At 33.3% G+C, this 22,284-nt stretch overlaps 1 protein-coding gene across 10 annotated transcripts in view; it reads right to left on the bottom strand.

Moving 5' to 3' along the window:
- RAPGEF2 (Rap guanine nucleotide exchange factor 2) overlaps window positions 1–22,284 on the bottom strand; it is a 209,940-nt gene that overhangs the window by 97,275 nt on the left and 90,381 nt on the right. For 7 of the 10 annotated variants that reach the window (XM_015593293.2, XM_015593295.2, XM_015593294.2 and 4 more), the window contains 2 exons: window positions 3,664–3,739; window positions 1,642–1,809 (listed from right to left, as the gene is read on the bottom strand). In XM_015593293.2, the coding sequence (XP_015448779.1) occupies window positions 1,642–1,809; window positions 3,664–3,739 (244 nt within the window). Of the gene's footprint in view, window positions 1–1,641; window positions 1,810–3,663; window positions 3,740–11,069; window positions 11,368–12,256; window positions 12,414–22,284 lie in introns of those variants that run through there. The other 3 variants (XM_015593300.2, XM_025050414.1, XM_015593299.2) reach the window with 3 other exon arrangements.

Genomic DNA, 22,284 nt, shown 5'->3' with positions numbered 1-22,284 from the left:
TTCCATAGAGGAGGAAAACATGAGTATGGGAGAGATAAACAGTTATAAAATGATCCTCCCATATTAAGTGTGAAAAATATGACTATAAAATTAAACCAATCAGCATTAATACTGAATTTTAAATAATCAAGACTCCTGCTAACTATTTTAGTATGGAATCTGATGTGAAAAAATAATTATAAAGCAGAAAGTATATTAGCAATATTAGTACTTGGCTAAAATATTGTAACATATTATACCAGTAATATGTGCAACTATTTTTAATCTATGTTTCCTTCTTCCATGATGTTACATCAACACTAAAAATACTACCTTCTTTAACAGACAATGGTAACAAAAAAACCTTTCATAGATTTTTTTTTTTGTTAATACCAAGTCTCTCCAACAGACAAAGCTGCCTTTATGATGAGCAAAAAGCAACCCTTTCCAAATGAGCTCAATGAAAGGATTCAACTATGAAATTCATGTTAAATTAAAATAGTGCATGGGTACTGAGAGGAGTAGGCGGGTAGCTGGTGGTCAAAACTGCTTAAATATTCAAATACAAAGAGCCCTCACATACGGAACATGTGAAGTGTGGGTATAAAATATATCATTTAAAGTTACTATATATTGAGTGCATAGTTTTAAGTCTATATACATCTTCCCAGGCTTTTTGCAGTTATACTTATGTGTAAAAGAAATAAAAATCGGTAAAAAAAAAAAAAAAAAAAAGAGAGAGAGAAATGTAAATAGTTCTCAATTTCTAATTTTTTTTTATATTTTAAAATCAATTTCACATATAATGACTACTCATTTGATGATATTATATGTATAGATAAAACACCTTTGGCCTTATTATGACATATATAAATTCAAGCTACTTTCTTTTTGAAAATAGAAATCCTCAATTATATTTGCAACTATTTTAGATTGGCCATCAGGGGAAATATGCATAGTGCAAACTAAGCAGAAAAAAAAAATAAGAAAAATAATGCTTAAAATTGCTTATATTGGAGTCTTGTACAAATCACTCATCTGTTCCTTGGTTTCCTCAACATAAAAATTTTGTTTATCAAATATTGATGAATAATAATTCATAAATTCAAATGACAATCAAACGGGCTATGGCATTTAAGAGAACCTTGTCACGTATTAGAAATACTTCAGACAATCTTTACAGTGGGATTTTAAAAAGCATCATTTCAAATTATGCTTATCTCACTTCATCAGATTTAAAAAAATTCTCAGATAATAATCTCGGAATGGTAGGAAAAGCTTTGAAAATAATGTTATGCACACACACAGTTGTTGAAAAAAAAAAAAAAACAGGCATACCAGTTATTGGGGTGCAGGGTGCGCTAAAATTTTAGACTAAGTTAAGAATTTAAAATACCCGAATTAAAACTGTACATGCTGATCAGAAAGCTGATCTTCAGAGAACATTTTAAGAAATAAAAAACTAATCAATGTATTTTGGTATCTTATTTCGATGCTCTTTAAAATGTATTCATAGTAAGTGTGTTTGCAGCAAATATGCACTTTGGAGATGTATATCACAGAAAGGAATTATTCATCAAAAATAGAAAATTTAAGTCTTTTCACAAAACTCCCAACAAAAGAAACTAGAAATAAACAGAAATATCATACTTGCATACTTACCGTATGATAGCCTCTAGGCAAAGGTGGTTTGCCCACAGGATAAGGATCCACAGTGTCAATAATTGTTTGTCTTTCACCTTTCTGGTTGATTTTTCTAAATCTCCTCCGAGACTGTCGATGAGAAGCTTGACGCTGAAAATATTCTTCATTTTCATCCATATAGTCCACCTGAAATAAAACCCCCCAAAATTTCATTTCTTCAAATACAACATTCCATATTAATATTAGATACTGGATAAAACTTACAGACAGTCCATATTTATTCATTTTGCAAAGACATTTGTAGATAAAATATCTAAACAGACTTTAAGTGTTTTTGAACTTCTCTGGAACTAATTGGCTTTGAGTAACTTTTCTTTTATGAAGAGGCATTTTCAGTTCCACTTAGGACAATATGGGTAACATTTGAATTTCCTGCAGTTTCAATGGAGAGGATATTTTCAGTAGTCTTTGTATCAATTTAGTAGTGAAAGAACTCACTGGATACATTACCACGCATTGTGAAAGCAAGTGCCCCATTGTTAACTAAAGCACAAAAACTCCAATGTATATGAGTAAATCTGCAAAAACCCCCGAATCCCAAATTACTTAAAACAGGACTGCTAGTAGAATGGCTAAGGGTTTCTCTTCCTACTTTTATTCTTGGATTCAGTTTCTTTTTGTTATAAATAGTGTTATTTAAAAAAAAATAATTCCTCATTTTAAACATTTTAGAAACTCTGATGAATGGATTGATATAGACTAAAAGTTACATTAGGTTAATCGTCATCATATTATATAATGAAAATGTGACTGCTCACAAGAGAGGCATATTTAGATGCTAAAACTATTCTCATGCTGGCAAACCTGGTAGTTCGTACATTCAGGAAGTATAAAATCCTCAAGTAGGACTGAAGATCAAAAAGCCTTCAGAAAAACCCAAAAATAGCACTAACGGAGGCCAAGATCTCCAGGAACTATCTAAAATTTTTTTAAGACCTGTTGCAACAAGATCCTATATCTGACTACATTTTTCCAATCCTGTATCTTTACTCACCACTTTCTCACTTAAGAGTAAATTTTGTGCCACTTTCTCACTTAAGAGTAAATTTTGTGAAATTTTACCAAAAGTTTCACCAGTTGTCACTGGGAAGTTCTTTTCTGATGAAATTCCTCTTTTACATCATAGGGAAAAACCCTATATCTTTTCTGAAAATAGACTGTAGTCTACCAAATATTTTATTAATGTGAATTAAAAGTTTCCATTATTATTTATAATAGGCCATCATTTATTTTATCAAGTTTTCCTTCCCAGATAAGATGCTGGATGGAGAATAACATGAATATTAATATCAACTGAACATCTACACTGAGAGTTCCTTCCATCTCATTTTTGTTGCTGATTTTATAAAAAAGGGTCATACTATCCTATTTAAAATCACTTTTACATAGTAAGGAAGAATGTGACAGGCTTTTTTTAAAGCATCAAAAAATGATACTAATATTTATTTTAACATATGTTTTATATATATGTCTTATCTAAATATAATTTTTAAATTACACAATTCAGTTAAAAGATAAAGATCTCAACAAACCGTTTAACCAGCAAACAAGTTCCCCAATTTTCTTTCAATTAGTTAAAAGAACTGAAGTGATTTCCTTATGGTAACTGTTGCCTGAGTACATATCACTGTGACTCATTTAAATATCTCACTTATTTCAATCAATATTTGGAGAGCTAGTATCCTGCTATTCAAAGATTCTCCTAAAATTTCAATTAAATGGTATAACCACAGTTTGATTTACAAAGTTCAATCATCAAACATTTAGGTACTTGTACTCTTTAGACTTTCTATCTTTTTCATTTAATTAAATCCTAGAAATAATTACAATATTATGAACTCAAATTCTAATAAAAAATTATTAAATTAATATATCCAAACTTATAAAATATACAATACACTATTATAAGTAGTTCATGAAAATGCTTTTATTTCATAACATTTTTTAGGGGGAAAAAAGTCTTCACAGGAGTATTCTTACCACGATCATTTCAGAAGGCTCCAATACAATGCATTCACAGCCACGTCTAAAGCTTCCTGCAGAACGCTTGCCAAAACTAGAGAAGAAAAAAAAGATTTAGGGAATATAAATCGTGAATTTAAGCCAATCCTCAAGAAAAATAAAAATGAAAAACAAAAGCAGCTACAAAAAGTACACACTGGAGAAAGAGAAACTATCTTTAATCATTATTCACAAAAAATAACACGGTACCATTAGCTTTCTGGAAATTCCAACACAATGTTTTCAAATGAATACTGTAGGTAAAGGAGAATCAGCATGAACATATTTTATGTTAAGCTGTTTTAAATCATTTCCAGTTAGATGAAGATTTAGAGTATTCTAATAGGGATGGGAATTGAATCAATGGCAAACTATAAAAATATCCAAAGAAAGTATAAAGTATATGCAGTCTCTTCTATAACTTAAGCCACTTAGGTTAAACATTTCTTTCACCTACACAGTATACTTAATTTTCTAAATTTTCAAATCAACTTATGCTAAAATTTGTTAAAAAAAAAAAAAATGGTACTTAACCCGAAGACACTTTGTCCTTAGCTATAAAGAGATTTAAGTGGATATGCATACTAAAAGCCCATTCCTCCTGAAAACTTCGCACTAGAGAACTCAAACATGGCAACTTTGCCTTCTCTGTGAGAACAAGCATCTTAACACTAGAGCGGATTTATTCTGTCTGACATACCAATATGCCAACTAGAATCATGAAGAGAAAATCTTGGCCAAGCTAGGTAATCCTGACTTGCTCTACAAATGTATGCCTACCCCTCTGCCCATTCACAACTGCAAAAATCTTCCCTTCCCCTCAGTTAACATTTTTAGTAATTCTTTTTTAATAACTTATCCTTGAGAAAAATGAGAAAAAAATTCTTCCAAAGAACTATTTATCAAACAATTTTTTCCAAGTTAATTACACGATTCGAGTGAATTGCTATGAAAATTCTTGTTCCATTTAGAATCCTCTTTAAAAATGGTGGTACACAATGTATCAAACTATAGTGAAAAAGTCATGTAAGATGAAGAGAAAAAGAAAGTCAACGTTTCACTGTATTGTGATCCCCGTCAAACCAACTTGACCATTCTCATATTCTAAAGTTTACTCATTTGTAAGATGATCAGGTTAGACTAGCCCATCACTTAAGTCCTTTCCTGCTCCAAAATTCTATTTTTATGAAAATCAAAAACAGGACTATACTTAGTATATCTGAAAAATTCTTTTAAAAATATTCATACATACATTTATATACACATTCTTACACAAGCATACATATTAAGAGTGCTTTTTAAAGTGAAAAAAAATTGCCAAAAAAATATAATAAACCTATTTTCCTTGTCATGTTATTTTTCATACAATTAAAATGACCTGAATTTTTAAATATTCTTTTTTTGGTTTACAACTAAATAGCACTAAAAGTACATAAAATCTTCATTGCACACAAAAATTTGTTTCTGGTTTCTGAAACCACAAATTGCAATTTAATTTTTTACAGTAAAGCTTATAATTTAATGGTACACTAGAAATTAAGAAATAATCTCAATGTATTAGTAAAATATATGGCAGGTTTTACGGCATCGTTGTCCATTTAATCCTGTTATATAACTAGGTAAAAATATACATTGTGTGTTTAAGGTTTATTAATAATAAAATAACATTAAAATCCAAAGAAAATCAAGACTGTGACTCTAAGTTTTATCCTATTAAGTTATAGAACTAGACAGTTTTTATAAACATAATGATCAAATGATTTTCCTTTTTTAAAAATTTATTTAGTAAAAAAATCATAAATATTTATAATATATACAATGTTCATATAAAAAAATAACATGTTTTACAAATTTTTGCAACAAAAGGGGTAAAGTCCACACAAATAAACTCTATGGTAGTCATTTATTTTATGCCTAATTCTTGCACCAACAACTCACTATTTCAGAATTAAGGCTATAAACTCTCTCAGCAATTAGCCATTATCAGTTCAATAGAAATTTGTGGCTAGTAAGAAATTCATGTTTTTATTTATATTAACACAATTATTTTAGGGATGAAAAGTTTGCATACCCTAAAATGTGCTATACAAATATCTCCATGAAAATTTTCTAGGAAGTTAGCTGTACCAGAATCTGATGAAACTCTGTTTGAAGCCACAAAACGCTCAAGTTCTACTGACCATTACTAAGAAGTGAACAATAGGAAAAAGAGTAGACCCTCCATCAGATTAATTTCTTGAATATGCTGAGCGGAGGAGGCAAATGCACACAGAATACATTCTAGCAAGGCAGAATAAATGACTTTATTTATTCAAAAATCTATTTTTTCAAACACAGACAAGAACCCAGAGGAAAGAGTAGCCTCAAAAGAGCCAAAGCATAGGTCATAACTGCACAGGCTGGGCCTCATCAGTGCAGAGCCTCCTCCTGACTCTCTTGGTGAGATGACTTACTCTTGGCTTACAAACCAGAAGCTGTAGGGTAAGAGGAAAGGGGTGAGTAATGAAGAAAGTCAACTAGAAAATTCATTAAATTCACGACATACTTTTGCCTCTACTGTCTTACTCTTTGAAACAATAATATATACACAAAAGTAAATATCACTATTTAATAAGTTTTCAAAAATCTTTGACCAAGTTTTATACAAATAAACTCTTAAAAATTCAGTTCTGGAAAATAAGTGTAGAGATTAAAAAAAAAAAGGCAACCAGATAGAGACATAGAGGAGATAAGAATCCCCCACAGATGACCTTAAGATCAATTCTTTGAAATATTTTAGGTGAGAAATCTTCAGGTTTGCAAAGAACCTTAAGATCAATTCTTTGAAATATTTTAGGTGATAGTACAAAGAAATGGAGAGAAATCTTCAGGTTTGCAAATGACACAGACTTTTAGATAGTAAAACATAAAACAAAGCCAGTAAGAATAAAGACATTTAATGAAGTTGTATGTAAGTACAAGAAAGCACTAATGAGAGGATCCAATGTGCAAATGAAATATTCTTTGTAAAAAGTGACCAAACGCACACAGCATTTAGTATACTAAAAAAAAAAAGGGTTCTCCTGTTTCAGTTTTAAAAAAAATGAAAAACAGACGTCTTTAAAGACATTAGCACAGTAAGCTGCTAACATAGAAAAACAACAACAAAGACATGCCTCAATGATGGACACACCAGAAAGGAATAAAAAATAAAAATTAATATACACATCCTTATAGGACACCATGTAAATCTATGCTAGAACCTTGCCCTAGAAAAGTTTTTAAGAGGTAAAACACAAAACCAAAAAGTTTCCAACCCAAACCTAAGAGAATCCAAAGGGTTTTTCTACATGACCAGGGGCACAAATTAAAAGAATACTTCATTCAGTCTTAATAATAGCAGCTGAAAGTTGGTATCATTTCAGTTTCTAAAATAATGATTTAAGAAAATTTAGAAATGATACAGATTAAAGTAACTAGGTAACTTAAAAGTATACTACAATCCTTACGGGGTTTAAGAAAAGTCTAAAATAGGTAAGGACTGTTCAAAAGCCATGGGACTTGACTATATTCTGCTCCAAATTCTTGGTGCAACTGTCAAAAATGGACAAATAATCCTATCAAATGCTTCTTTTTTGTTATTATGTCTTATAAAAGATTATACAAAGTGATCTACGGATTCAACGCGATCCTTATTAAAATCTCACCAGTCTTTTCTGTAGAATGTAAAAGCCAATCTTCAAATTCATACGGAATTGCAAGAGGCCCTAATGAGCCAGTGTTGAAAAAGAACAAATTCAGAGGACTCACACTTCTTGAGTTTGAAATGTCCTACAAAGCTGTAGTAATCAAAACAGTGTGGTACTGGCCTAAGGACAGACATAAATGAAATAAAATTGAGAGACTACAAATAAACTCACATATCTGTGGCCAACTAAATTTGATAAGGGCTCCACATTCATTCAATGAGGGAAGAAAAGTTTCTTCAACAAATGTGTGAGACAATTGTATTTATACATGAAAAAGAATAAAGCTGGGCTCCTACCTCTCACCATGTATTAAAAATCAACTCAAAATGGATCACTGACTTAAATAAGAGACAAAACCGTAAAACCCTTACAAAAAATAGGGATAAGTCCTCATCACCTTGGATTTGGCAACTGATTTTTAGATATGACACTAAAAGCACAAGTGGCAAAAGGAAAAATAGATAAATTGAACTATATCAAAATTAAAAACTTCTGTGCATCAAAGAACATTATCAAGAAACCGAAAAGAGAGTCTACACAATGGGAGAATATATATGCAAATCAAATATCTGAGGAGGGTTTAACGTCTAGAATATGTAAAAAATTCAACAACAGAAAGACAAACAACCCAATTAAAAAAAGGCAAACGACTTGATAAATCTTTGTCCAAAGACGATATACAAGTAGCCAATAAGAACATGAATTGTTCAATATTCTTAGCCATTAGAGCAAAGCAAATCAAAACCACAATGGCATACAGTTTCTTATGTGATACCAGATGTGAATAAGATACTAGGATAGCTATAATTAAAAAATAATAATAATAATAACAAGTGTGGAAAAAAAGAATATAGAGAACTTGGAATCCTTGTCCTTTGCTGGTGGGAACATAAAATGGTGCAGTCACTGTAAAACAGTTTGGCACTTCCTCTAAACATAGAATTACCATGTGAGCCAACAATTCTACTACTAGATAAATACTCAAAATACTGAAAACAGGAACTCAAATAGATATTTGTACACCAATGTTCACTGCAGCATTATTCACAACAGCCAAAAGGTGAAAACAATGAAAGCTGGTTATATATATGGTATGAACAATTTTTAAAAAGTCTTATAAGAGAAACTTATCAAGAAGATTTTTGTTTTAGAGGCTTTTGTTTTAGATTTTTGTTTCTTAGCAAAATTCTGGGACCCGAATAAGAAAAAGTAGGAACTCTACTTTGACCAAACCTTAGGGACAAAGGAAGACTTAAGTTCAATGACTGAACTATACCATTGATAAACCTGGAACCAATCTCTTTTCTACATTAATTTAGCAATGAAGTGATAGAAGTTGTGGGTAAAAGGAAAATTAGGAAGAGATTTAAAAAGTTAACAAATATTACTGAAATATTTAAAATCAGAGTTCTGAAGACAGTCAATTATACCTACATTTTTCTTTCACCCAGCATTAATCCCACTTTTATTTCATCCCTGGCCATAAATTAGAGGTCACTTCCCGCCATCATATCTCCACATATGTATAGGGGGAGAGAGAGAATTTTGCTTCCTCTTCCTTTCCAAATGATCATTGGACACATATTACAATAAATATAAACCCTGTGATCAATACAGAGCTTATAAGAAACTCACTAAATATGGCTCCTAATCTTTAATTTGTGTTCTATGACAGATTAATACAAAAGAAGCTGTGATAACAGGCAGAACAGTGAACATCATGAGTTTAATAAAAATAATGCCATATTTTCTCCTATAACTATATCATAAACTATAATGAATTTATAGAATTTCAGAGTTGATAAAAAACTTTTAAAATTATATAGTATAAAGGGTCTCTTGGCATCTTTTTCTCTTCAGTTTCACACCTGAAAGTATGGCACAATCCATTGTGCTACATCGAAGTGCTCAGTAAATTATATAAATGTCTAACCACTATGCTGTATACCTGAAACTAATATAAAATAATATCGAATGCCAAGTCTAATTGAAGAATAAAAATTACAAAAAAAAAAAAAAGTCTTTAAACATTTGGATCTAGAAAAAGGCATCCAATTGATTACAATATGTATGTCTATGTCATCTTAAACTCCCTATGAGGACTTGCCCCTCCAGTGCAATTCTCATTTCACAATTGGAGAAACTGAGCCAACCCACCTAAAAGTCAATTCAATGAGAAGCCTCAAATGACAAATTAGACTCTATAATGTAGGATTCTGTTGTACGGACATTGACCTTACCCTTCTCTTGCTCTCTTCTGTAGCCCCTTTCCACATTCAATAACATAAACTCTAGTCTTTGGTGAGCTTGACACTTATGAGGAACAATTCTTGGATCTCCTCAGGAATACTGCTACACTGGCTCACGTTTACCCAATGACAAGGGGGTAACAGAGCGTTGTTGAAAAGTGGATTCTCAGAGGCTGGCTAAGCTCACTCACTAGCTAATTGAGGGAAAAATACAAATCAGCTTTTGTAATTCAGAAGGCGATTCAAATTCATCAAAATTACAAATGACCATCAAGAGCCTGGGGGTTACCCTGGAATAGTCAAAGATTTGAATGTCAAATCTATAAAAACCTTGCCTCCTCAAGGCAGCTGCTGCCAGAACTTCAACTAATAGAACATCTGCTTCTTTGAAATGGCACTTGTAACACCACATACCAAGATAAACAAAGATATTTTTAAACTACAAACTCTTTAATTTTTAAAGTGACATAGCTTATTTTTTACTTTGAATTAAAATATTTTTTAAAGTTAATCGCAGTCTTCTAGTAGTTTACCTTTCTATGTGTACATACTTATGTGTATATATGCATTGTGCAAGACATAAACAGAATATACGTATGAATAACTGTCTTTCAAAAATGAGAAAGATGTAGGTAACAGTTATTAATGAGTCTTGGCCCGAATACTTAAAAATCTGTTAGTCTTTTCTATACTAGATACCAGCCTTTTGTAAGAGGCTATTAAGTCAGAGAGAAGGAGATAGGAAGAGACAGATTTGTTTTAAGAATGTTGACAGTCTTCTGGTTCTACACAGTATGAAAATTTAATTATTATAGTCTATTTTAAAACTTTCTAAATTGTTTTGTATAAATACATGGTACAGCCTGGCTTTCAAAATTCAACTTCAATGTATTTCAAAAATATCCTTATAATCTTATGTTAACCAAATGACAACTAAGTAATGCAGGTTTACTTTGAGTCAATCTACTGGTTCTCTGAGATATTTTTAAAAAGAAATTAAACTCACAACAAATAATTAATGAAAAAAACATCTGCAGCGTTACAAGGAGATTATTCCTAAATGCTCCTATTCTCTTAGTACAACTAATTGAAGAACAGTTGCTGCAAAAACAATTTAACAATTCAGATTTTCATTCCCATTAAATCGAATGTTTGCTAAACTTTTAGTACATAACATAGTAAGAATTAAAAATTGTTCCCAAAATTGAAATAAACTAAGTTCCATTATTTTTACAGGTACAAAATTGAATGACTTTATAGTACCAAAAATATGCAGACTAAAAATTATGAAATAACTAGTTTTCTACATAATGTAGAATAGAGAAAAATTTAATAGCCTGATAAACTTTCTTTTAAGTTCAAGACTCACAACAAGAGAGCATAAATGTTTGAGAATATAAAGTCTTACCTAGTTTTCATAAATACCCATAGGTAATGATATACCGGACAGGGTGTTGCAGGCTCTTACTCTGGTAAGGCCATCCTTTTCTAAGTTTCTGTGACCACATTTTCCCCTCCCAAGTCGATTCAAGAGCACCAGCATGCGTTTCCACGAAAGGCAGTCACTGAACACAGAAGCCTCTTCTATCAGTGTCCCTAAACACGCCCTTTGTATGGGCCTCCACATTCTTGCTGTACGTCACAACTGCCCAGTGGAATGCATGCCTCGGTATTGGAATGTAAACTTACTCATGTCGGGCTATACCCTGTAGGGCAATATACAGCACTCAAACTGAGATTATACTGGTAGGCAATCCTAATTGACAAAGAGATTAAAAATGTAATACTCCAAGATATCAATTTTTCATGCCTTCATTTCTAGAAAATGATAAGCAGTTACTAAATTTTACTTTCTTCCTTTAAATCTAACTAGATGACTGGAATGATGCATTCAAACAAAAATCAATGTACTTATTTAGGACTTACAAAAAAATATTCACATTAATACTGTTTTTAGATAGCAGAATGCCAGTTAATGTCAAGAAAAAAAATCTAACAAGAAAGTGCTGAGGCCATCAATTTCATTCTCAAAAATCAGTAGAATACACAGGAATAAATTTTAATAGAATAAATCATTTAAGAAGACAGTGATTTGAAAGACTTACTAGAAAAATGCATTTAATGTATTTTTAAATCTCTGGTCTTCACTCCTTAGTTTAACAATGAAAAAAGTAATAGCTATTTAAAACAAAAACATACACACATCAAGCACATGTATAAGGCTGCATGTGTGTGTAAATTACAAACTGTTTATAAAGCATGGCTTTTAACAGGCTCATATTTCAGAAGTCACTACTTGGGAAAACTAAACATACAATTAAGCATCTCTAAATTTCTTTCAAGGCTCATTTAGAAATATTTTAACAATAATAAATGTACACAAATGAACAGGTTTGTTCCTCTGCACAGTGACTCTCAACATTTAACCTTTGCTTATAACAGAGCACAAGAAAAAAATTTCAAGCAGAGGCCTCATAGCTGTGTTTTCCCCTCTGTTCATTTCTCAGTAGCCCATTGTCTATTTAACTACAGGAGAAGTACTAAATATTTGAGATTTATGTTATGAACATTTTGATTCTTTTAAAAAAATCTAACCTGCACTGTCTTCAACAGTATCTTTGAAGCACCAGTAAGCGCAGAAGTGCTGCCACCTTCTATAGGAGCTCTTTTCTCTGCAGCAACGGGTACTCCCCATTCCCCCTGTGTGTTTTCTCTCAGTGAGACCATGCGGCTGTAGCTTGTGCAGAGAGCCAACATTCCTTCTGAAGGCTAATTTCCTGCTTCGATGACCCACCCACCCCTGCTGGCTGCAGTTATGTGTTACGCATGTGGTATGGGCACTGTTTCCGCATACCAGCCTCATGACCTCAGCGGCTGTCTGACAGCCACTCTTTATCAATTTCTATTAATTCATTATCTACTCTCCTGTAAGTCAAGGGCAAGTAGGAAAATCTGCAATGTCTGCTCTCCTATGAGTCTTCAAGGTCAAATGCTTAGATGTGCTCAGCAATGCAATGTTGTTATTAAAATTTACTCAAGTGTACTACACACATTGCTCTCCACCAAAGGGATGCTGAACTGCATACCTGGTTTGAAGGATTATCATGGAAAAGACTAGAATAAATTTAAATTGAAACAACATGTGAAAAGTTGAAAAGAGGCTGATTTTCTTCATGTTTCCCTGTCAAGAATAAAAAGGTGGATCTTACCTCGGCTGTATTGGGGTGAAGAGAGCAAGCAGATTTTCTCTCTTGCCACAATCTAAACCAGCAAAGGACAGTAGTGTGATGATGACTACACTTTGGTAGTGTCTATGTCCTCGTGACCAAACTGCTAGAGAACAGCTCAGCTAAATTGATCTGCTGCTATCAGTCTACACAGTGGCACAAACAGGTCTCTGCTGATCACAGTGCTTTGTATGCAGATGGCAGCTGATCAGTTTGTATAAAAGTTATGGTCCATAACAGCTTTCCCCTTAAGCATAGAGACACATGCCTTATCCAAATGCCCTCATTAAATGGTCGCCATTTCATTGTGCACAACTCACTATGTATGGGTTGAAGAGACAAGGAAGCTTAGCTCTAATATCTTATCTAAAAATGACCTAATTTTTTAAAAATTCATTAGAGGAAAAATAAACAATTATATTAAGAAATAACCAAACAGATCTAAGTAACTCGTTAATGAGAAAAATGGTTGAGCAATCAAATGAACAGTTGAGATTGGTCCTAAACCAGAAAGAAGATGAAGTGATTTCAAGAATGGTAACCAAACATTCGATATCCTTTAAAGTCCTACATGAATGGCACAACCTCCCAAAAATCTGGCATGTGCCATAAAAGCAGTTGAAATAATAGGCATGTCTTTGTAAGTGAGAACGTGAACAAATAATTCAGGCCACTTGAATAATATTGCATTTATAATTTTTAGAAATTAAAAAAAACAAATTTCCAAGAAAGGAAAAGCATAAACACATACATATAATTTCTTACAAAGAAATTAAGTATAAAATGTCAATTTATTTAATGCAACTGAATGAAACATGGACATTTTTCACATGCTGCACTTAGCTTGTTTCATCTTGTTTTGTAGGTAATTTTTCCTTCTGATTCCACCAATATGTAACACTGACAATATTGTTTAACCTCTATTTCAGATTTTCCATTACAGAATGAGGTGGTAAAATCCTACTACTTATCACCAAAAATAAATACTTAGGAATAAATTCAACAAAGAATGTGCATGACCTGTACACTGAAAACTATAATGGGGAACCAACCCTGAAAATGGAAATTATATAAGACAAAGAAAAGATGAGACATACCATGTTCATGGTTTAGAAGGCTTGATATCATTAGGATTATAAACCTTCCCACACCGATCTATAGATTCAGTGCCAATTCCAAGAAAATCCTAACAAACATTTAACACTGACAAGCTAATTTTAGAATTTACACAGAAAGGCAAAGATATAGAAAAGCTAAAACAATTTTGATAAAGTACAAAGATGGGGATTTACCTACATTATTTCAAAAGTTACTATAAAGCTACACAAATGAACACAAAGTGGTATTCGTAAGACATGTGGATTGATTTAGAAGAAAGACTCCAGAAATAGACCTAAACAAATATGGTCAACTGATTTTGAACAAATGTGCCAAGGAATTTTAATGGATAAAAAAATATTCTTCTCATGTCTATCACCACACAACAAGATTAACTCAAAATGGATTAAGGACCTAAATATAAAACCTGAAATAATAAATTGCATAGAAGAAAACATATGTACTAAACTGACAAATCTTAAATTTAAAGAGAATTTTATGAATTTGACCTCAAAGGCAAGGGAAGTAAAAGCAAAAATAAATGAATGGGACTATATCAAACTAAAAATTTGCCAGCAAAAGACACTGTCTACAATGCAAAGAGACAACCTTCTGAAAATATATTTATAAGCAACGCCTCTGATAAGGGGTTAATATCCAAAATATACAAAGAACTTATACAACTCAGTAACAACAAAAAAAACAATCAAATTAAAAAATAGGCAGAGGAACTGAACAGACATTTCTCCCAAAAAGACATACAAATGGCCAACAAACATATGAAAGGATAATCAACTTCACTAGCTATTAGGGAAATGCAAATCAAAATCACAATGAGATACCATCTCACACATGTTAGAATGGCTATTATCAACAGAACAAGTAATAACAAGTGTTGGAGAGGATGAGGAGAAAAAGGAACCCTCATACACTGCTGGTGGGACTGCAAATTGGTCCAATCACTATGAAAAACAGTAATGGAGATTTCTCAGAAAACTAAGAATTGATCTACCATACGATCCAGCAATCCCTCTAATGCAGGTGTCCCTAATCCCCAGGCCACTGGTCCATGGCCTGTTAGGAACCAAGCTGCACAGCAGGAGGTGAGTGGCAGGCAGGCGAGCAAAGCTTCATCTGTATTGCAGCTGCACCCCAGTACTAGCTAGCATCACTACTTCAGCTCCACCTCAGATCATAGGTACACCGGTCACAGGTACCAAAAAGGTTAGGAACTGCTACTTTACTGGGTATTTACTCAAAAGACTTGAAAACATTTATCAGAAAAGATATATGCACAACTGATGTTCAAAGCAGCATTATTCACGGTGGCCCGGAGAAGGAAGCAACCAAAGTGTCCTACGATAGATGACTGGATAAAGAAGATGTGGTACATATACACAATGGAGTATTACTCAGCTATAAGAAAAGATGAAATACTGCCACTTGCAAAACATGGATGGATCTTGAGATAATCATGCTAAGCAAAATAAGCCAGACAGAAAAAGTTGAAAACTACATGATATCACTTGCAACGAACAAACATGACAAACAAACAGTGAGTCACGGACAGTGGACTAGTGGTTACCAGAGGGAAGGGGGAAGGAGGTAGATAGGTTAAAGGGGGACAAATATTTGGTGACAGAAAGAACTCTAACTGCGGGCAGTGAACACGCAATGCAATATATATATATTGTTACTGTTGAATTGTACACTTGAAACTTATTGGATTTTGTTAATCAATGTCATAATAAATTTAAAAAATTATTTATATATATATATATATTCTTTTCAATAAATGATCCTGGAACAACTGAATATCTGTATGAAAAATATAAATCTCCACCTTTAACTTAGACCATACACAAATATTAAAACAAAATGGATCTCATACCTAAATGGAAGAGCTAAAATTATTAAATTTATAGAAGAAAAACATGGGAAAACTTTTATAACATCAAGTTAATATCTCTTAAACAAGACACCAAAAGTACAAACTATAAAAGAAAATATTAACATGATGGACTTCATTAAAAAGTAAAGTTTTTGCTTTTAAAAGACATTAAGAAAAAGGCATGCCATAGACTGGCAGAAAATTTTTGCAAAATATATCCAACATACATCTTTATATGTATCTAGAATATATATAAAGAACACTTACCACTCAAAAAAAAGACAATCCAAAATTTTTTAACAGGCAAAATCTAATTTTTTAAAAATTCATTTTTTATGAATGGCCAATAAGCACATAAATCTCCCACAACATTAGTCTTCAGAGAAATGTATAATAAAATCATGTGAGATTACCACCACATATTCCCTAGAATGGCAAAAATTAAAAGACTGACAATATCTAGTGTCGGAGAAGATGTAGAGCAACCAGAACTCCCAGAAATTGCTAGATGGCAAAAATTAAAAAGACTGACAATATCTAGTGTCGGAGAAGATGTGGAGCAACCAGAACTCCCAGAAATTGCTAATGGGAATGTGAAATGTTACAGTCACTACAGAAATCAGTGTGATAGCTCCTTATAAAGTTAAACATACATATACCATATAACCCAGCATTTCCAGTCCCAGGTATTTATTCAGAAGTAATGAAAACATATGTCCACACAAACAGATGTTCACCAATGTTCATAAAAGCCAAAAATTAGAAGTAGCCAAAACTATCGTTTTCAAATTTATCTTTTGTAAAAGATTAATATTACCTCACTTACAAAATTTAATAAGACTTGTGAAATCTGTCATCTAATTTACAAATAAGAATTGGCAACGTATTGCCATGGCTTGCTTAAAATAGGCCACAAGATAACTCTGTATGGTCAGCGAAGTAAAATTTTAGTTGTCAAAGTCTGTCTCTATAAGTGTCTCCTCCTGGCTTCTGTATTCTCCCTATTTACCTACCTCTCCACCCTACCCCACCCTATCCCCAATGTTCTTCAGGTGATCCAATGCCCACATTATCTCTTCAAACCCTCTGTAGCTCTTCCCATCTGTCAAAGCATGCACCACAACATGCCTAAAATCAAATATATTCATTTAAATTCTGATATTGACCCACCTCATCCTCTTCAGATGTTGGTTATAGCTGTCAAAGGCATTCTGCCAGACATCCAAGTTCAAAGCACTGGGACAACCTTTTACTCCTGTCTTCTCCTTTGTCCATAACTTTGGTCACTACATTCCATCAACTAATCCTTCTAAATTACTCTCCCATGTGACCCATCAACTTCTATTTCTGTAAAAATACTAGTCAGGCCCTCAGCCTTGGCACATCAAGGACATTGTGATAGGGTTCCTCTTTCTGGTCTAGCTTTGCCACGTCTTCCAGGATCCTTCCGTTCTACTAATTTTAAAACTCCAATGGTTACATGTTGGTTTCATAGTCATGAGTCCGGCCTCTCAGTTGAAATCTGAATGAGCACCTGCTCGTAAGCTTTGAAAACAAGAGTATAAGGTCCAATCCAGACTGTAGTGAACAACAACAAAAATCTCTATAGCTTGGAACTCAATATTTTACCCACCATCCTAAGGCCAAGGTGACTCTAATAACTAGCTCGGTTTGGAAACCTCTGCCTTGGTCACTTATCTTTCACAGTCTTGCCTCATGTTATCTTCTAACCATCTTTAAGGCCAAACACTAGAACTCTAATCCAGTGTCTTTTCTACTTATTGTTTCTAAGTACATTCTTAGAAAAATTAAAACTCTTACTTCTCGAGTTTGAGTAGTTATCAGGCAGCTCTTCTCTACTGTATTTGAAGGACTATAATTACATTATACTCTGACATAATCGAGGGAAAAAATCTCTTTAGCCACAATGATGCTTCCATACAGAAAACTAACTATTTATAAAGGTTTTCTAAAATTCACTTAAATTTAAGGGATAATGATTATAAAACCTGGAAGAACATATTCATGTTAACTCCTCGTTCTGGTTCCAAAATTACATCAGTTAAAATTCAAGATCAGGCAACAGAGTGGTAAACTGAAATGGTCTCAAGAGTCTTAATAACGATTAACTACTACTACTAATTTATTATTTTAGACTACATAACCCATCATGGCAGCAGAAGAGCTCTGAGATATCTCCCCCTGCCCCCAATTTTTTGTTTGTTTGTTTGTTTGTCTGTCTGTTTTTCTGGAATCTATATAATTTAGACTAATAATAGAGAATACTCTCAACTTAAAGTTTTCCTATTTGTAAAACTAAATTAATGATGGTTTTCTAAGTTCACCTTAATTAACCAAAAAACACTTTTTTAAAAAAAACAGTAAAGTGTTTGACAGATATTGACTATTGCCCTAATTCTTTAAATTATACAAAAATTTTTAAGAAATAAGTTAGCTTAACAAATTAGCATACTAAGCAATTTATAGCTATAAAACATAAAGTAAGCCATCGATAAAAAATAAAGTAAAAAATAACCTGAAATACCTGACTCGAAAAAAAGACAAAAATATAACTAAGAAAATACAATTATTTCATATTTATGTAGATCTACAGTAAATGAATATTCAATACCAGAAATTATATATTATATTAAATCACAAAAACATATATGCCCCTCATGAAGCCATAAATGTGTGGCAAAAGTAAGAAACAGCTAAGGTGCTGAATGATCACGGGGATGGGGAGCACAGCATAAGGAATGCAATTAGCATTAATACATTGGCTAGGTGGAGGGTCAGGGAGCGAGGGAGCAATTGGGGGGATCATTTTACTAACTATATACATGTCTAAACAATGCACTGTATACTTGAAATTAATTTTAAAAAATTAAATAAATAAAAAATCATCCTAGAAAAAGAAAAAAAAAGAAACAGCTAAGGAAACCAATAATTTTTAATATTTCGAACTTAAAGCTCATATTCTAATCAGTAATAAAAAATTAGCAGATAGTTTTAAAATCTACATTACATTTACATTCTAACACAAAAGGACATTGATATACATGTCTAAGCTATTATTTCGCTTTATATGTTTCAACTATTTCTTAATTCTTAAAGCACTTTTAAACATTTTTCAGTACATCCAAAAAATAAAGTTGAATACACAATATAAAGTCATTTTCTTTAACATTCAAATATATAATGTCATTGGCTTTAATACATATTTAATTTTTTAAAAATATGTATAAATTATTTAAATACATGTGTGTATATATATTATTTATATACATATAGAGTACAAGGTCCCTGAACTATGACTAATTAGAAATTTTAGTAAAGACATTCCAATTTCACCAAGTATAATTTGCTTCATGCATCAATCTCTCTCTTAACAACATTCCTTATTCTTGTTATTTTCTATTAGTGTTCCCAATACTGAAAGTACGCTTCTTTAAACAAAAACAAACTTAGTTGCTACACATTTTAAGAGACTCTGAATTCATAAGGTAAAACAGTAATTCCCACCCCATGCCCCAAAACAACGGAGGTACACACAAAGGTTGTGAGTTCCTTTACACCCAACAGCAGACAAATAGTTCAAACATTTTACAAAGAAAAACTATATTGTATTTCAGTGTCACACACATGTTATATTTTAAAACCTTTATGAAATATAATATTTACTTCTGCAAGAGAAACCCAAACATAACTGCAAATAGGAACTCCTAGAGTGAACTCTCACACACTCAATTATACCAAGGATCATAAAATGACAAATTCCCTGACTGAAGACCTCAAACATCAGATGACCTATGATATCACACCAGCTCAACACACAGAAACATCAGAGTCCTCCCCGGTAAGGCCACTTACTTTGTGAAGACACTACCAAACAAAGCCAGTATTCCAAAGAGTACGCAAAGCTTGCATTTATATGTACAGCACATCTGTAAAGTTGTAGTTATGGCAACCAAATCCCCAACTTGACCCAGCAACTGAACTCCCTCTCCAGAGAACTGCTTTGCTCTGTGCATGAGGTATCACATCAGAATATGATTTAAAAGGGGCAGGGGTGGTCTAAAAAATGCTAAAAACCATGTTAGCTTTCCAGGATGAAGATGTTTCATACCGAAGCAGAAAGTACAACTAATGCCCGAAAGGGGAACACTAGAGGATATCCCATTATATCGTTTACTCTACTCCCTTAATTTAGAGACCAATCTTATCTCAAATTTAACACAGCATATAGTTACATCAAGTGCAACTAAACTCTCCCTTCGATCCGTCAACTTTAGTCAAATTATGTTTCATAATTTTGTCTTATTTGGATCTATTTATCAGCATTTCCTTAAAATCTTTAATATATATCTTTACCTTATATGTGTCCAGGGAATACTTGGACTTGAGTCAACTTTAGGTAGGACAAGTAGGAATTATAGATGATGTAAGACCTCAAGTAGTATGGCTAAGCTGATGACGAGGAGTGAGAGAGCACAGGACCGCGGAGAAGAATGGTCTAGCGAAGAAAGATAATTAAACTAAGAGAATGTGAGAAGAAACTAAGGAGCAAGTATAACCGAGGCTGCTGGCTGTCTACTCCAACATCCATTCTCTTCTTTCTCCTTAGAAGGATATTTTTATATCACTATTTTTAGTGGGGCACACCCACATTGCATCTCAGAATAAAACACTACATGTCTCAGGCTCCTAGGTGGCTTGAAGTAGCCGTATGACTACATTCTGGACAATGAGATATAAAAAGAAATGTTGTTTCAAGGGATCTGATTTGGATGGAAGTTAATTTTTCGCTCTTCGGTCATTCCTCCTGCTTCTGGCTTCCATTACAGAAACGCTAGCTGGAGTTGGGCGGCCACCTTGCGCTATGAACTGACAACCCTGACGATGGAAGCTGTGTGCTAACAGAAGTAGAGAAGAGATGGAAACATGCACCCTGTTCACGCTGTGGAGCCATCATACCACCCCGGACCATCTACTTCACGGTTCTTTAGCTCCTACTGTGTTTAAGCCATTTTTTATACAACCAAAACAAATTGTAATTAATACAGCAAAGGAAACAACAAGCCACAACATACCATTGGCCTTTTGCCCCCTTTTCTGCACTCTTGCACAGACAGACCTAGTACCAGCTCCTCAGGAGCTTCCCCACGTTCTTCCTCCATTGCGTTGCGGCCACATTCTTTTCCCTGACTCTTCTCTACAGTTATTCGATAAATCATGGGCTACTGAAAAGTTATTTTTAAAAGGGACTATGTTAGCATAATATTGTTATATTCTTTTTAAGTGATTTTTTAGGTTAAAATATAGAGTTAAAAATATAATCCTGAACCAATATGATTAGATAAATATTTATTAAATGCCTGATATGTTCTAGGCACTGGGGAAGCAAAGATACATAATATAGACCATGCCCTTACAGTTCCGTACGGATATTTAACGGTTGACAGGAATACAAGGGTAGGGTTCCCAAAGAAAAACAGCACGGGTCAGGGTGAAGGTAGCAACGATGAGGTGGCTATCCCAGGCAGAGGGGGGAGCCTGGGAAAGGCATGCTCAGACCACGATGGTCACCCTGGGTATCTGGAGAGGGTGTAAGGAGTAATGTAAGTTGGAGACACATTTCCAGCTGCCCTATACACCCCACTAAGGAGTCTGGATTTTATCTCTTTGGTAGTTGGAAGTCATTAAAGCTCATTATGCAAGGGAGCAACAAAAAAAGTCTGTGCTTTTTAACAATGATATGGTGACGCTATGGAAGGATCGAAGGCATATGGAGAGCTACTGTAACAGAGCAGGTAACATCTGCACAAAGGCAGTGGCAGTGGTGATAGAGGCAGGTGATTTGATACATACTGTCATTTACAACTCTGAAATGTTATTTACTAAAAAAAGCAATTGTCAGGGGACAAAAGAGAGGTCAGAACTGAGACTCACAGAAATTTCTAATATAAGTGACAAGCAATTTATTAGAGCCATTAGAAATGGGAAAAGCAGACGGTCAAGCTGACTCGTAGGTGGTAGCTGCAAACCAGATATGGTATCTAGAGTTCAAAGGAACTGGAGCAAATTGACATAAAGATATAGGTGTTCCAGATACTCCTTTATCTCCTGCACTCTTCTCTCCTTCAGTGTATGCAACTGGCAAACTACAAACTCCAGCAACACCCAATAACCAACCACCTTCTCCGCACTTGCCCCTGAACAGCTGAAAGCTGACAGGGAAAAGAAAAAAAATCATCTACAAACACAAATATATCAAATGGGCACTCAACACTACCTTTGCTTCATAACTTCTCTCTCTCTCCAAAATTCTTAAATATCCACCATTAAACTCCAAAATCAACTGGCCAACACTTTTTATTCTAAGCCTATAAAAAAGGTGAAGCTCT

This window comes from Pteropus alecto, unplaced genomic scaffold, assembly GCF_000325575.1.
Source record: "Pteropus alecto unplaced genomic scaffold, ASM32557v1 scaffold166, whole genome shotgun sequence".
Classification (NCBI taxonomy): Eukaryota; Metazoa; Chordata; class Mammalia; order Chiroptera; family Pteropodidae; genus Pteropus; species Pteropus alecto.
This window is presented reverse-complemented; position numbering and strand designations above follow the sequence as displayed.